Raw genomic sequence first — 15,566 nt, forward strand, 5'->3', positions numbered from 1 at the left:
TACGCTGTCAGGTATACGCGTGTGATGCTGCGGACAGCAGAATCCCAGCATGGCAGGGGTTGGCAGGGCCCTCTGTGGGTCCCCCAGCCCAACCCCCTGCCCAAGCAGGGTCACCCAGAGCAGGCTGCACAGCACCGCGGCCAGGCGGGGCTGGAATATCTCCAGAGAAGGAGACTCCACAGCCTCCCTGGGCAGCCTGGGCCAGGGCTCCGGCACCCTCAGAGGGAAGAAGTTCTTCCTCGGGTTCAGCTGGAGCTTCCTCTGCTTCACTTTGTGCCCATTGCCCCTTGTCCTGTCGCTGGGCACCACTGGAAAGAGCTTGGCCCCATCCTCCTGACACCCACCCTGCAGATATTTAGAGGCATTTCGAAGGTCCCCTCGCAGCCTTCTCTTCTCCAGGCTGAACAAGCCCAGTTCCCTCAGCCTCTCCTCGGAGGAGAGATGCTCCAGTCCCCTCCTCATCCTCGTAGCCCTCCGCTGGACTCTCTCCAGTAGCTCCTCATCTTTCTTGAACTGGGGAGCCCAGCACTGGACCCAGCACTGCAAATGGGGCCTCACCAGGGCAGAGCAGAGGGGAAGGAGAACCTCCCTCGCCCTGCTGCCCACACTACTGTGCAATACATATACATACACAGTGTAAATACACTGTACATGTTCACTCTTACCTCATCGTTCAGATTTGTGCATTAACTATTTCTTAGGTTAAATACTTTCAACAATAAACCTTGAGATAAAGCCCATGTGTACAAAAACAATTAGGCAAGCAACACAAAAATGTGAGAAGTATACTTTGTGCGGTCGGACTTCCACGGGAGCTTGAGGACTTGGGAGAACATCATTCCCTTCCTACCCTACTTTCACGGCAAAGTACGGTGCCTAACAGTCAACACCACCTTCTACACGCCAGGATGGCCACGAACAATCTACTCACACAACCCATGTTTTGGTTGGGGTGGTGGTGGTGTTGTTTTCTGGGTTTTGTGGTTTTCCTTTTTAAACTGGATCCCTTGAGGGCAACTGCCAGATGCAGGAGCTGTCTCCTGGGTATGGCACAGAGAAATACAAGTTCCTCTTTGTTCTAACACTGCTGGTCTTTCCTAAAAGCAGCACGGATGGGAAGCACAACCAGCCTCCAATATCGCAGCCATAACCATCGCGGTGGCACGGAGCAAGGCTGGGACTGGCCTATCTCAGGCCGCAGTCAGGGCACCTGCAGAGCTGAGGGAGCATCAGAAACTTCTGGTGGTGGAACCGTGGAAAACCAAGGAATTCCAGACCACGTGGCTGGTTATTTCTTTCTCAGGAGATCAGAAATTACTGAGATACTGTCTGGGTTTTGCTGGAGTTTCTTCTCCTTCTTCTCCAAAGGTGGGAAAAGGTTATTTAGTATCTGTCAACCTTTTCACTTGCTTCATGCAGGACCCACAGCCACAAAGACAGACTAGGGAGGTATCGCCCAGCTCACAAAGAGCAGTAAGTACAACAGAAAGACCATTCCCAGGAGGCACAAAGCATAGTTTCAAAGCTGCTTATTTACCGAGACCCATCCCGCAACCAACGCGTCCTTCATTCTGCTGCAACAGCCTGCCAATCATTCTCCTGTCTAGTTTTTAAAATACCCAACAACAAAAGTTAACTGGAAGTTACGGAACAGTGTCACTACAGTGAGAAAGATCTGTCCCTGTGTCCTCAGATGGGAGCCCGCTGAAAATACGGCGTTTTCCAGCTGGAGCTTGCATGTCCAAACCAGCGAGCAGCACACCTCGCAGCGAGACAGCCTCCATTTATTACTCTTAAGTTTTTAGAATCAGGAAAGCACGTCTGCTACGCTAGTTTTCCCTCAAGCTTCAGAAATGAGTTTTTCTTGAACTGTGTGATGAAGATCTATAAATAAACTTAATGTGTTGCCACAATATCCAAATTGGCACTTGAAATTTCATTTGTCAACAAATTTGTGACAAGATTTCAGTGCAATGTACATACTCATCCATCCATCTATTAAATCTTGATGGTATGCTATTAAAAATATTCACGACCATTGTTACTGCAGACAGTCCGATGGATACAGTAATCTGACAGATAAACATGTTACTATGGAAACTACCAAAATGAAAGCCTTATTTGCTAAACTTGGCCATAACCCCAAACTTTTATTACCGCATCCAAATGTTTTATTCACTTGCATTATATGATCATAACACAGACCTTTTCTCTTTGAAAAAACATATTACAGGATTTGAATAACTGAACCTCCCTCATACTGTTTTCTTCAAAATAATTTCTACCGACTTGACAAATTCTTTTTGTAGCACTTGAGAATGTAGTTAACAACACAGAAACAAAAACCTGCATTAAAGCATTATACGCTAATATTAAAGATTGGTCACCGTTTCATGAAAATCTCAAGCATACACTGACATTACAAAGCTGCATTAAAAGCACTATCCACACTGTAAAGACAAGCACTCAAAATTACAATTTCATCTCATTACTCATCTACACTTAATTAATCACATTTTCTTTATACTTACTGTTTTGAGCACAGCACATGGTCATTTTATTATGTAGAGACCAATATTTCACTTCCTCTAAGCTCACTACATATTTTACTCTTAATCTGGACTGAAAACTGCCAACAACAACTGCCTTCAAAGACAGCTTTCCAAACAGAAAACACTAAATTCAACTAACGTATTTGAATTTGAAATTAAAGATCAGAGGTTTTACTGCAGTAAAGTCCTTTTCCACTTCAAATTCCTCAACCATGAACGAAGGAAAAACACCAAAACAAACGCACACAAAGCCCTCTGACTCCAGGACGTGTTCTTCCTGACAAGAAGATGCCTAGAGATGAATTAAGATCCTCCTTCTCTCAACCACTGCCCCATAAACCGAACATCCTCCTGGCACGACAGAAACTTGGGGGACGACACGATTCTCTAAGAGTATCTGAGATTCTGGGTGGAAGGCCACGCATATAGCCAAAGAGACCAAAAGGGACAAGCTCTTTCCATTTTTCCAGAGTTATGTTCCTCCTCCCACCACCAGCAGCTTCACGAGGGAAGCTGCACCTTGGACGAGGACGCTTTGCCGACACACACGGGCTGGTCCCAGCAGAGCTGGGGACTCCTCACCATCTCATAGCATCTCACCCAGCGGGGTGAGGGTCTTCCTTCGGCTCACAGCGAGGGCTTGCAGTAAGGAGGAGGCCACTGCAACAGTGAAACAGGGGTCCTGTGGCATTCAGAATTACCCCAGTTAGTGGAAAAATAAAATAAAGCTTTAAGATGCCAGGCTGTTAAATTGCCTTGGCTTAGAAATGGTCTGTAGCTTTTTTACTACCAGCGGGTGTAGTCCGTGGGACAGTGATCCCCATCCGTGGGACAGCAGGGCACAGATGAGCAGTGGGGTCTTCAGGGACACACAGCTCTGCCGAGAGCTTCTCACCAGTCGCCTGCAGGCGCCTGCTTGGTCTTCCAGAAAGTGCCTGCCTTGCAATGCTCAGGCCATCTCACCAGACACGTTACCACGGCCTTGGTGGCAGCTGGCTTTGTTATGATGTATGTAGGCAAATATCGACAGCATCAGTAATATACACAATTCACGGATTCGTTGCAAGATGTAAAATCCTTCTCTCAGCTTTTTAGGATTAAGCACCGAATATTTGTTCAAAAGCACTTCATTTGTGTGTTCGGAGAACAAGACTTCTGGAGCTGCTAAGAACGTATTCACAGAATCACAGAATCACAGAATCACAGAATAGTAGGGGTTGGAAGGGACCTCTGTGGGTCATCTAGTCCAACCCCCCTGCCGAAGCAGGGTCACCTACAGTAGGCTGCACAGGATCTTCTCCAGGCAGGTCTTGAATATCTCCAGAGAAGGAGACTCCACAACCTCCCTGGGCAGCCTGGGCCAGGGCTCCGGCACCCTCAGAGGGAAGAAGTTCTTCCTCGGGTTCAGACGGAACTTCCTGTGCCTCAGTTTGTGCCCGTTGCCCCTTGTCCTGTCGCTGGGCACCACTGGAAAGAGCTTGGCCCCGTCCTCCTGACACCCACTCTGCAGATATTTAGAGGCATTTCTAAGGTCCCCTCGCAGCCTTCTCTTCTCCAGGCTGAACAAGCCCAGCTCCTTCAGCCTCTCCTCGTAGGAGAGATGCTCCAGTCCCCTCACCATCCTCGTAGCCCTCCGCCGGACTCTCTCCAGTAGCTCTTCATCTTTCTTGAACTGGGGAGCCCAGAACACAAAATCGCTGGAAGACAACAGAAGCAGTAAAGAAAAAGCTCCAGCCATCGTTTAAATAACAGGACGATGGCTTCAGCTTTCACAAACCACACCTTCTTCACAAGACCCCTTTTAGTCTCGCAGCTTGGAATTTAATAGCCTTCCAGTATGGTTTATACATCTCCTTCCTTGTAAGCTCAGTGTGCTGAGTAAACAGGCTTCTAGTTTGTGCATATAAAAGACTTCTGCTTTTAATAAAAACAAGACTGCTTGTGCACGCAGACCTGAAAGCATCCTGTCCTGCCAGCTGTGAGCACTGGACATTTCAGAAGAACTAGGAGTATTAGATTGAACACGATCAGTTGACAACACGAGAAAGATGGCCTTTGCAAGCCCTTCCTCGGGCAGCGACCCTTCCACTTCTCTGTCATTTTGCCCACTGATGCCCAAGTACCCTGAACACGACCAGACAGGTTCCCACACAGACAGAGCCTGAGAGCACCAGCTTTCAATAAACAAACACCTGTCACAGAATCCCAGAATGGTCAGGGTTGGAAGGGACCTCTGTGGGTCCCCCAGCCCAACCCCCTGCCCAAGCAGGGTCACCCAGAGCAGGCTGCACAGCACCGCGGCCAGGCGGGGCTGGAATATCTCCAGAGAAGGAGACTCCACAGCCTCCCTGGGCAGCCTGGGCCAGGGCTCCGGCACCCTCAGAGGGAAGAAGTTCTTCCTCGGGTTCCGCTGGAACTTCCCATGCTCCAGTTTGTGCCCGTTGTCCCTTGTCCTGTCGCTGGGCACCACTGGAAAGAGTCTGGCCCCGTCCTCCTGACCCCCACCCTGCAGATATTTAGAGGCATTTCTAAGGTCCCCTCTCAGCCTTCTCTTCTCCAGGCTGAACAAGCCCAGCTCCCTCAGCCTCTCCTCGTAGGAGAGATGCTCCAGTCCCCTCCTCATCCTCGTAGCCCTGTGCTGGACTCTCTCCAGTAGCTCCTTGCTTGTCCTTGAGAAAGATGTGAAACAGAGCTGTCACTGCTGCCAGCACCGAGCGTGACCGAGCTGCACAGCTCTCCGCTGGAAGCCAAACACCCAACACACCCTGCACCCAGACGGAGCAGCAGCGCCCGAGACGAGTCGGCACCTGACAAACCACGCGCTGCTTTCTCCCATGCGATGCCGAATTCCTGCCCGGCTTGGGCTGCAGTGCAGGTCCTTCAAGAGGCAACACAACACATCGTGAACGCTCACAGACGTCGGGAGCCAGGCAATGGCTACGCTGTGCCTCCCATCAGCCTACTCAGTGCCACGCTCCTGAAGGCCTCGTGCACACACGCTACGGGGTAAGCGTTATGGACACGTGGCTTTTTTTGGACTTGCCAGCCTGTTTGTTCCCTTCCAAGCCCTGTCTAAGCAAACTCCTGCCTGGTGCGCCTTGGCTCTGGGTGGTTTAAAGCCGTGAGTGGGCTTTGGCTCCTGCTTCTGCAGGAAGGGCCACGCAGCCGAGAAGGGAAAGAGAGGAGGACTTCTCCCCAGAGCACGCTCTCCTGTCAGGAGCACTGCTGAGTGCTGCCCTGTCCCCTTATCCACTACACAACAGGCATTTTATTTCCATCTGGGGAGAAGCCAGACCCAGCTTCTGCTCAACGTGATGCTCTCCATAAAACCTACACCCCTCTTACAGCTCTTCTGAGCAATGTTGGCAGGGTCAGACCTACTCTAAACCTCCTGAAATTCCAGGTAAAACTCGAGTTTCCAGGGAAATCTCTACGCTTTTGTGTGGCTTGCTGGAAGATGCAAGGAGCCTCCGAGAATGGGAAGGCTGCAATACTTACGAGTGAAAACTGCAGGCAAGCTTACCTCTCCCACCTCTAAACACGCCATTCTACATAAGCAGAATCCTTCCTCTAATTAACGATGAGCATGATGGATTAAGCGACTTCAAATACCGGATTACCACGTCCCATTTAAAGTTCTATTAGTATATTGACTCTTGCTCTGTCTTTTTTAATATCCTTGTGGAAATACTGTAATTATGTTGCTTTATATGTTTACAGATAATCTACATTCTCAATTAGTGGTATTCACAGACTGATAAATACACTATTAATAAGACAAAGGTGATGGTACCCATGCAGGAACTTTGCAGCAAAAAAGCAGCGCTACACTTCATTTCCATCATAATAGCTCACGGTACTTACTGTAAAAGGTTTTAGTAGTCTGCTGGATTGGAAGCTACAGAAGTTTAAAAAAAAAAAAATTTTCCAATTACTCCACCGGAACACACATAGGTTCAGCAGAAATAAATGAAGACATTTTGCTAAATCTCTGTAACAAAGCAAAAAATTACTCTAGATTTTTTTATTTTCAAATATGCATACTGACATGGCAATACACATGACTATCTGATAAAACAGGAAATATTTAGGACGTTGGAAAAACCCCAACGTCAGACAAATTAACTTCGAATTTAGTGGACTGGAACAGAAGTTTCACTGCAGAGCACATACACTTACTTGGAGCGGTCTGTAGAGTATTTCAAGCCTGTGGATATACTCGCCCAAAGCCCCACAAACCACCCGCTAAGTTACCAAACCTTCAGTTACAACTGCCGGAGAGAAAAACTGGGTTTGTTGCAGTTACCTATGCTAGTCGTCATTTAGTGAATTAACAGCCTTCATCTACTGAACAATGTCCTCCTAAAACCGAAATCTTTTAAAGGAGAACGTTCAGTGATTCTTGTCTGCTGGAACTGCTGGCATCCAACTCCGCAGGTCACCCAGCGGAGCAGAGGTATCGGCGAAGGACATGTTTTTAAACTCGCAGTATTGGCTTCCCCCACCCCTTTTAAACAACCATTCAAAGACTTCAGGAGAAAGCAGATGAACTCTGCTATTTCCCACTATGTCCCTTTGTGGCAGAAGCCTTCTAGAATTTCAGTAATCTCGCAAAAGAGACACGCCATCGATCAACTTCCAGTAAAACTGTGCTAGTGTCCCCAAACATTACGTACCTTTTACAAAACTATTAAAGAGTATTATAATCAAATATTCTTCTGGGGTCACAGGGGAATACGCACAGACTCAATATTTATTATATTTAACAGACTCAATATTTCTTTTGCCAGCCTTCCAAGTAGAAACAACGTTACATATTCAATACAACTTCTTTCTCAAAACCCAGAGCAAGAAGCAGCAGTGCTCCTTTCCACCTTTCTAAACACAAACCTCATCTCTGTGTAACAAGCACAGCACAGAGGATTCAGTAAGTCGAATGTAAAAAAAAAAAAGTCACTTCAAGTACTCAAATGCAACAGAGTAATTCAAAATAAAAGTCCAATATTGCACAGTATTGTGCTGACAAAAAAGTGTCAAAAAGGTGAATTCATACTCGCAAGTTCCAGACGTTTTCATTTAAATTTGAGTGGTGGTAGCAGGTACACGTGCCTACGTACTTTTTTTTCAGCCTAGACTGGCTTAAAAGTTGTTAATCTTCAAATAAAATCTATCATTCTAATACGTAACATTTTTCTTTACAAATTACCCAATTACATAGCAAAAAATGCAACCGATTAAAGACATTTCACAAAATGTAGTAAATTGAGAAAGTTTCGATGCATACTTCAAAGAACCTGTGATCACTTTTCTGCAGTTGACAGTATAGGTAGAACGGGTTGTTTTATTCACAGTATGCCAGATAATTGCCTAATATTTGTTTAGAAACACACTGATTTAATTACGTATGGGGGGGAGGAAAAACCACCTATGACAACCAGCAATATCCTTTTTGTTCGGAAAAATAATTGGGGTTTTTATTATTTTTTAGTACCATGTAGCTGTTTATATGACTGGAAGGTCAAAGCGAAGTCCTCCAGACACATTTTGAGTAAGGGCTGCCACGTGACAAACCCATCACTGAACGGTATTCTCATTTCGAATTACTGCAGAGTCACCAGCTCGACTGAACCATAACCCTGAAGTGCTTTTAAAAGGATGAGAACGATTTATCCTGGGGACAAAAGTGAGGATCAGTGGTGTAACACACGCACCTACACAGGATGAGAGGAACAGCCTCAGACACCATTTCTGCCTATCGTCAACAGCAAACATGTTACGAAGGCAGCTGCGCTAGTTAAAATTAATCTTCTTCCAATCCTATTAGAGATTCCAAGGATCCTCCTTCCTCCACACGCAGAACCTACCCTCCCTTAGGAACGGGATGCTAATTTCCCACAGATTCACAGCCCTAGCTGCAGCCGGGAGCCATCGTCCCAGTTTCCACGGGTTACTTTGAAGTTCCTCGCAATCGCTACTCGCACCTCCCGGATGCGCGGCCGCACGCCATCTGCCCCGCGACCGGCTGCTCTGGAAATTAGCAGTCACCAACTTGAAAACTTGTAGCTTCTGTCAAGGCCCAGTTTTCATGAGCTCCACTTTAGTAAATTGCACTGCTAAAAATACTTGACGTGAGACGAGAATCTCTGCTTCAGCTGCATTTGAGACTCGATCCTAACATTTTCATATGGTAGAGGGAATCCAAGTATCTTTTAAAACGATTGTTCCAGCCAGAGTTAAGAGTGTAAAAGCAAGCTTACAAGTAAGTATCTTTTACAAAGGCAAAAAGAAACATAAAGCACCAATTCTCTTATAGGTCAAACGACTTCTGATGAAAAGGGTTCGTAATATATTTACCTCTGCTTTCTCTTCCACAAATATCGGAGACATTTTATATTAGTTTCACTGAGGAAAACATACAAGACTCAGGCTTCATTATAGCAAAGGTCAAACACTAAGATAACTCAAAGTAATTCAGAAACCACTAAAGCACTACAGAAACAAAGTACTTCATAACCTGGTATTTCGACTGTCTGAATCGGAAAAATAATTTAGAAAGTACAGAGGAACACACATGAGGCCAAACACGTCCAAAAAAAATCTATGACTTTCAAAGACAGCTGAGACTTGGCACTTACCCCTCAGAGCAGGCAGCAGAGACCTCTCTTTCTTGTCATCACATTTATTACATTCACTGAAGTACAGAAGTAAAAAGACATCCACCAGCACCCACATGAGCGAAGTGGCTAGCACCACCTTGCAGTAAACAAATCTCCTCATTGCTTTACTCGGTTTCGAGCTCGAACGCCGAGGAAAGATGGCAGTCACCGAGCTCTGTCAAACTCCCACAGTTAAAATCCGACATGGAAGCAAAGACACGCATCCCACTGCAAGCAAAGAAAAAAAGTTTGCATTAGCTAACACATACACACAGGTTGAACTGACAAATTTACAGGTAAGTGCAGAGTGGAGATGTTTAAAGTATCTGTTTCTTTCCGTGCGTGCAGGTACTTTCTGTTTGCTCCCATCCTTCTACGAAGACCAACCATTTTGACCTGCATGTCATGGACAGCCTACAGAACCAGCCTTCATTCAGAAACACCTGCCATCGATATGCACCCTTCACGCACTGCAATAAATTTTAATAAAGATTACACAAAAAGACAACAAAGCAGTGCTAACAGACCCGATATTCATTATTTTACTGAACATTATGCTAACCGATATTCATCGTTTTACTGAACATTAGACATATCTTAACCCAAAGAAGAAAAGTGACCTTTTCATGTTCCTCAAGTCATGTGTTTATAATGCTATTTCAACTACAGCCTCTGAAAACTAACAGCATATTAATTATTATCTTGCAGAAAAATTTTGACCACTGCCTTACCACCACCGAAGATGCCTTGCAAAAGAACGCTGCAGTCACTCCTCTATGAATTTAGGCTCTTGCCTGCAGCAGTAAGTTGGGTCAGCAGCAGCTGAGCGGGAGGGCCTCCACGCCTGCTCTCAGCGCAGATCTGCAGGCTAAGTGAGTGTATGTAAAAAACCCAACGCTCACCGTTACGGGCTGCATTCCAGGGCAGGGTCGGGAGCTGCGCCTCGGCCATGCTCCCAAAGCACTCTCAGCTCTGAGCCGCCGCGTGACCTCCCAACAGCCTATAAAAGAAAACAAACAGCAGAAAGCTCTTATCACTCGACGGTCTTTTCTAGAACATGAAGTTTCTCACAATTAAATAAAGCTCTCGGAAATTTTGTCCACATTTTAACCTACCTACGTTAGTTAAATGTAGTTTTACACAAGCATTTTTCCATCTTAGCCCTGAAAACCCCTCACCTTCCCAATCCAGCAGAACCACCACGGGTAACTTCCCTGGTTTAACTCCTCGTTCCCAGCCTGGCTTCCCCCGCACACCACCTCGCCCCGAGACGGGGCTTTGGGTCCGACGCAGTCCCGGTCCTCCCAAAGAGATCTCCCCAAGCAGCAGGCCATCAGGGCTACTCCCGCGGCACGCAGGGCGGTGACAACCAGGCAGCTACTCCAATTTCCCTCCTTGTCTGAACAGCAGCTTACCAGGTGAAAAATAGTGCCAAGGGAGCTTCCACAGGAGGTCATTTCCCTTTTAAATAATTCCCACCTATGAGAAATTTACGTTACGTTTTAATTACAGGTCGTTTGAACCAATGAGATAGAAGAGATGGAATGATTTAAATATAGTTTTTCAGATTATTCTTGAAGCGCTATTTCACTATGTAATCATTAATAAAGCTTTCCATCTGTCTTAAATATAAACACAACCAATAGCTCATTTTCTTGCTGACGTGATTCACAGCCAGTTGATCTAAATTTTCAAGGGCTCAAGAATACACGTTTCAGGTTAGCACAATTCATTTTCATGCTAGTCAGCAGGAACAGTTTAATTATAGGAAGAAAATTACAAAGAAAAAACCAATTAACAGAGATCTTTATTAGAAAAAAGAGAGGAGAAACAGCTGAAGTGTCGATCCCCCCATGCAGCCTCTGTCACCACGGCAGCCGCATTTGGCTTTTGCACCGTTGAGCAGAATGGCTATTTGTTCAGCACCAGCTGAGATCACAGAATCACAGAATAGTAGGGGTTGGAAGGGACCTCTGTGGGTCACCCAGTCCAACCCCCCTGCTGAAGCAGGGTCACCCACAGCAGGCTGCACAGGACCTTGTCCAGGCGGGTCTTGAATATCTCCAGAGAAGGAGACTCCACAGCCTCCCTGGGCAGGCTGGGCCAGGGCTCCGTCACCCTCAGAGGGAAGAAGTTCTTCCTCGGGTTCAGACGGAGATCCAAAGGCACTTCCTCCCCCAGCTCTTCATAATCCAGCAGAAGTTTTTTCATCATCAATTCTCATTTTACCACAAGTCAGTAAACCCCAGAAGTGCAGTGTAGCAGTCATAGCCGGGCGACTGGAAAAACCTCCTATTCCCAACGCCGTGCAGTTTCTAAACAAAGAGTACGTGCAGAAGCTGCCACGGCGCGTCAGCTACCTGCTCCCCGCCTTCGCGGGGAACCTGATGAGGTTCAACAAGGGCAAGTGCAGGGTCCTGCACCTGGGGAGGAACAACCCCATGCACCAGTACAGGCTTGGGGTGGACCTGCTGGAGAGCAGCTCTGCGGAGAGGGACCTGGGTGTCCTGGTGGACGACAGGTTAACCATGAGCCAGCATTGTGCCCTGGCTGCCAAGAAAGCCAATGGGATCCTGGGGTACATCAAGAAGAGTGTGGGCAGCAGGACGAGGGAGGTTCTCCTTCCCCTCTACACCACCCTGGTGAGGCCTCATCTGGAGTACTGTGTCCAGTTCTGGGCTCCCCAGTTCAAGAAAGATGAAGAGCTACTGGAGAGAGTCCAGCGCAGGGCTACAAGGATGGTGAGGGGACTGGAGCATCTCCCCTACGAGGAGAGGCTGAGGGAACTGGGCTTGTTCAGCCTGGAGAAGAGAAGGCTGAGAGGGGACCTTATAAATGCCTACAAATATCTGAAGGGTGGGTGTCAGGAGGATGGGGCCAAGCTCTTTTCAATGGTGCCCAGCGACAGGACAAGGGGCAACGGGCACAAACTGAAGCAGAGGAAGCTCCAGCTGAACCCGAGGAAGAACTTCTTCCCTCTGAGGGTGACGGAGCCCTGGCCCAGGCTGTCCAGGGAGGCTGTGGAGTCTCCTTCTCTGGAGATATTCAAGACCCGCCTGGACAAGGTCCTGTGCAGCCTGCTGTGGGTGACCCTGCTTCGGCAGGAGGGTTGGACTGGGTGACCCACAGAGGTCCCTTCCAACCCCTACTATTCTGTGATTCTGTGATTCTGTGATTCGCGTGTCCGAATACAGGTGGTGCAGCCGCCTGCTAGAAAGTTAGCAGCCACGAGCACAAACTTCTGTTACAGTAGTTAACATTTCGATTCAATACCCCTCTCCTTTCTTCAAAAAATAAAACCTGCTTTAATCTTTTAAAGTCCGGCTAATTCGAGGACGCGCGGCATCTCCCCACGCGGAACGGGCAGGGCAGCCCGCTGCGAGACACCTTCAGCCCCAAACACGGGGACTACCAGCCGTGAAGAACCAAGCCTTCTACTCTTCACACCCCATAAATACCATTTTTTTTAAAGGAAGAAGTTAAATGAAGTATTTTGTTGCTGGGAGAAAAACCGCCAGCAGACACCGCAATGCCGCAGCCCGCACGGTCCCAGGTGGTTCCTCTGCAAGCGTACACACAGATAGCATCAGGAAACCCAACCTGGGGTGAGCAGGAGGCTGCTGCAAAGGGCTCCATTTTTTCCTGGAATCACAGAATCACAGAATAGTAGGGGTTGGAAGGGACCTCTGTGGGTCATCTAGTCCAACCCCCCTGCCCAAGCAGGGTCACCTACAGCAGGCCGCACAGGACCCCGTCCAGGCGGGTCTTGAATATCTCCAGAGAAGGAGACTCCACAACCTCCCTGGGCAGCCTGGGCCAGGGCTCCGTCACCCTCAGAGGGAATGCAAATTCCAAATTCCTGGTACGTGAGCTATCTATCCGGAGTGGGAGGGAGCGCTGGGACGACGTAGCAGAGGCTCCGTCTCGGGGCCGAACCCGGTGGGCGCATCACCGAGGAGGTGGCTTGCGGCTCGGAGGTTCCTGCTGGCAACGCCGCGACTCGTTCAGCTGGATGAGGAACGCAGACCACATGGCTGCAGGGGGACCAGTTGTCTTCTGCACGGGCTCCTGGTGCCAGCCGCCCTCCCAGCCCTTCCTCGGGGACGCACGAAGCCAGGCGCACACCAGAGCCAGGGACCACCCCTAACAACTCGGCGGCTGCGCAGCTCAGCCCGCGCCGGGGCTCCACGCCGCCTCACCACGCACAGCCCCCACATCAGCTTATATTTCAATTAGGGTTTATTTGAACTAATAAAATTAGCAAAAATCCAGGCATCTTGAATTCCAAATGGATACACATACATCACCAAGGTAGGCTAATTGGTCTTTTTTTCTTCAGTCAAGTGGATGAGCTGAATTTGAAAAAATAGTTTCAGACAGAATGTTTTTTTAATAAAAGTTTCTAACTTAATTTTTTTTTTTTACCCTAGCTATGTTTCAAGATGGAAGTGTCTCCTCTCTCCCTTTCTTCCCCTTAGCTGAATCTTACATTTCTGTAAAAATTCCACCATCATTTTGACTAGGCAGGACAGCATTTTCAGCATTAGAATTAAAACATCTGCAAAGCCAGGGCTAGGCAAATAGGAGCAAGGTTCTCCTTCTCCAACTTGAGATAACGTAAAACACAGCAGAAAAAAATTTCAGTCATGGTCCAGATGACCTCACACCAATTTGGGGACAATTCTGCAAAAGCCTCCGTGTTTCCGTCCACACTTTTGTGAATTTTGAATGCTTTTCAGTCCCCATAAATGCTTTTTATTACAATTCCTTAAGAGATAATGTAATTAATATCTTTAAAAAAATATCAGATGTAAGGGTTTAAACCAAGAACTAGATATAACGGCTGCTAACTGAAAAAGCAAACAAAAATAAAACAGCAGCCTGTTTTCTTTGGCTGTTTTTCCAAGATTTCTTAGCAGTAAATACAAAACTTCAGCACAGACTTGTGCTTGTAACAGCAGTCACGCTAAACGTTTTCTGCCCCGTCCTGCCAAGCACAGGCACCCCTGCCCTGCTCACTCCTGCAGCGCGAGCCACTCGCGTACGAAGGCTCGGTCTGAACGCGTACGACTCGATTCCCATCACGCGAGGCAAACCGCAGCGCTGCGTGGACCACTGAAAGCCCAAGCACTCAAATAAACCCAAAAACAAACCAAAAAAAATCCCCCCAGCCCACAAAGAGCCAGAACTGGGGAGCGTAGGGTCATTCCCTAAGCACATGTGCATCGGGACCTCCTGCCACCGCCTGTCCCCCAGCCTTGCCACCAGCCCACCCCAGTTCCAGCCTCCCAGCCCGGGCTGCTCTGCCGCTCCCCTCCCGCCTTGTCCCCTCTGTCCTCTGCCTCCGCACCCCACTGCCACCGCAATGGGAAGCAAGGCAGTCTTTTCTTGTCGGGTGCCTCCTCCTCCTCTCGCCTCCCAAGACCCATCACCAGTTACAAAATCACAGAATAGTAGGGGTTGGCAGGGCCCTCTGTGGGTCCCCCAGCCCAACCCCCTGCCCAAGCAGGGTCACCCAGAGCAGGGGGCACAGCACCGCGGCCAGGCGGGGCTGGAATATCTCCAGAGAAGGAGACTCCACAGCCTCCCTGGGCAGCCTGGGCCAGGGCTCCGGCACCCTCAGAGGGAAGAAGTTCTTCCTCATCTTCAGCTGGAGCTTCCTCTGCTTCAGTTTCTGCCCATTGCCCCTTGTCCTGTCACTGGGCACCACTGGAAAGAGTCTGGCCCCGTCCTCCTGACCCCCACCCTGCAGATATTTATAAGCATTTCTAAGGTCCCCTCTCAACTGTTTCCAGGCTGAACAAGCCCAGCTCCCTCAGCCTCTCCTCGTAGGGGAGATGCTCCAGTCCCCTCCTCATCCTCGTAGCCCTCCGCTGGACTCTCTCCAGTAGCTCCTCATCTTTCTTGAACTGGGGAGCCCAGAACTGGACACAGCACTGCAGATGAGGCCTCCCCAGGGCAGTGTAGAGGGGAAGGAGAACCTCCCTCGTCCTGCATTTTCCCCCCCCTGACCCTAACTCCAGCCTCCTTTTCCGAGGAGCTGGCTCTCGCCTTGCCTCCATGTACCCGTTTCTCTGCTCAGCTCGGCTCTCCTCCCGCCTGCGCTCAAACAGATGGGTTGGTTCCACCGTCCCGCCCAGGCTGAGCACAGCCCGCAGCAGCTCCGGCGACGGACATCGCGACGGGGACAGCCACGGCACGGCCCGCTCACCAGCAGCCACGCATGGAAGGAACCTCTCAACACACCGAGTAACTCATCTGGAGTACTGTGTCCAGTGCTGGGCTCCCCAGTTCAAGAAAGATGAGGAGCTACTGGAGAGAGTCCAGCGCAGGGCTACGAGGATGAGGAGGGGACTGG

General features: G+C 48.6%; 1 protein-coding gene across 6 annotated transcripts in view; it reads right to left on the bottom strand.

Moving 5' to 3' along the window:
- Nucleotides 1–15,566, bottom strand: part of GALNT13 (polypeptide N-acetylgalactosaminyltransferase 13) — a 144,484-nt gene that overhangs the window by 118,267 nt on the left and 10,651 nt on the right. For 5 of the 6 annotated variants that reach the window (XM_075430659.1, XM_075430660.1, XM_075430662.1 and 2 more), the window contains exons 2-3: nucleotides 10,111–10,208; nucleotides 9,188–9,436 (exon numbers count right to left, since the gene is read on the bottom strand). In XM_075430659.1, coding sequence (XP_075286774.1) covers nucleotides 9,188–9,329 — 142 coding nt within the window. In that variant the 5' untranslated portion in view covers nucleotides 9,330–9,436; nucleotides 10,111–10,208. Of the gene's footprint in view, nucleotides 1–9,187; nucleotides 9,437–9,939; nucleotides 10,036–10,110; nucleotides 10,209–15,566 lie in introns of those variants that run through there. The other variant, XM_075430664.1, reaches the window with a different exon arrangement.

The sequence above is a fragment of the Opisthocomus hoazin genome, chromosome 9 (genome assembly GCF_030867145.1).
Source record: "Opisthocomus hoazin isolate bOpiHoa1 chromosome 9, bOpiHoa1.hap1, whole genome shotgun sequence".
Classification (NCBI taxonomy): domain Eukaryota; kingdom Metazoa; phylum Chordata; class Aves; order Opisthocomiformes; family Opisthocomidae; genus Opisthocomus; species Opisthocomus hoazin.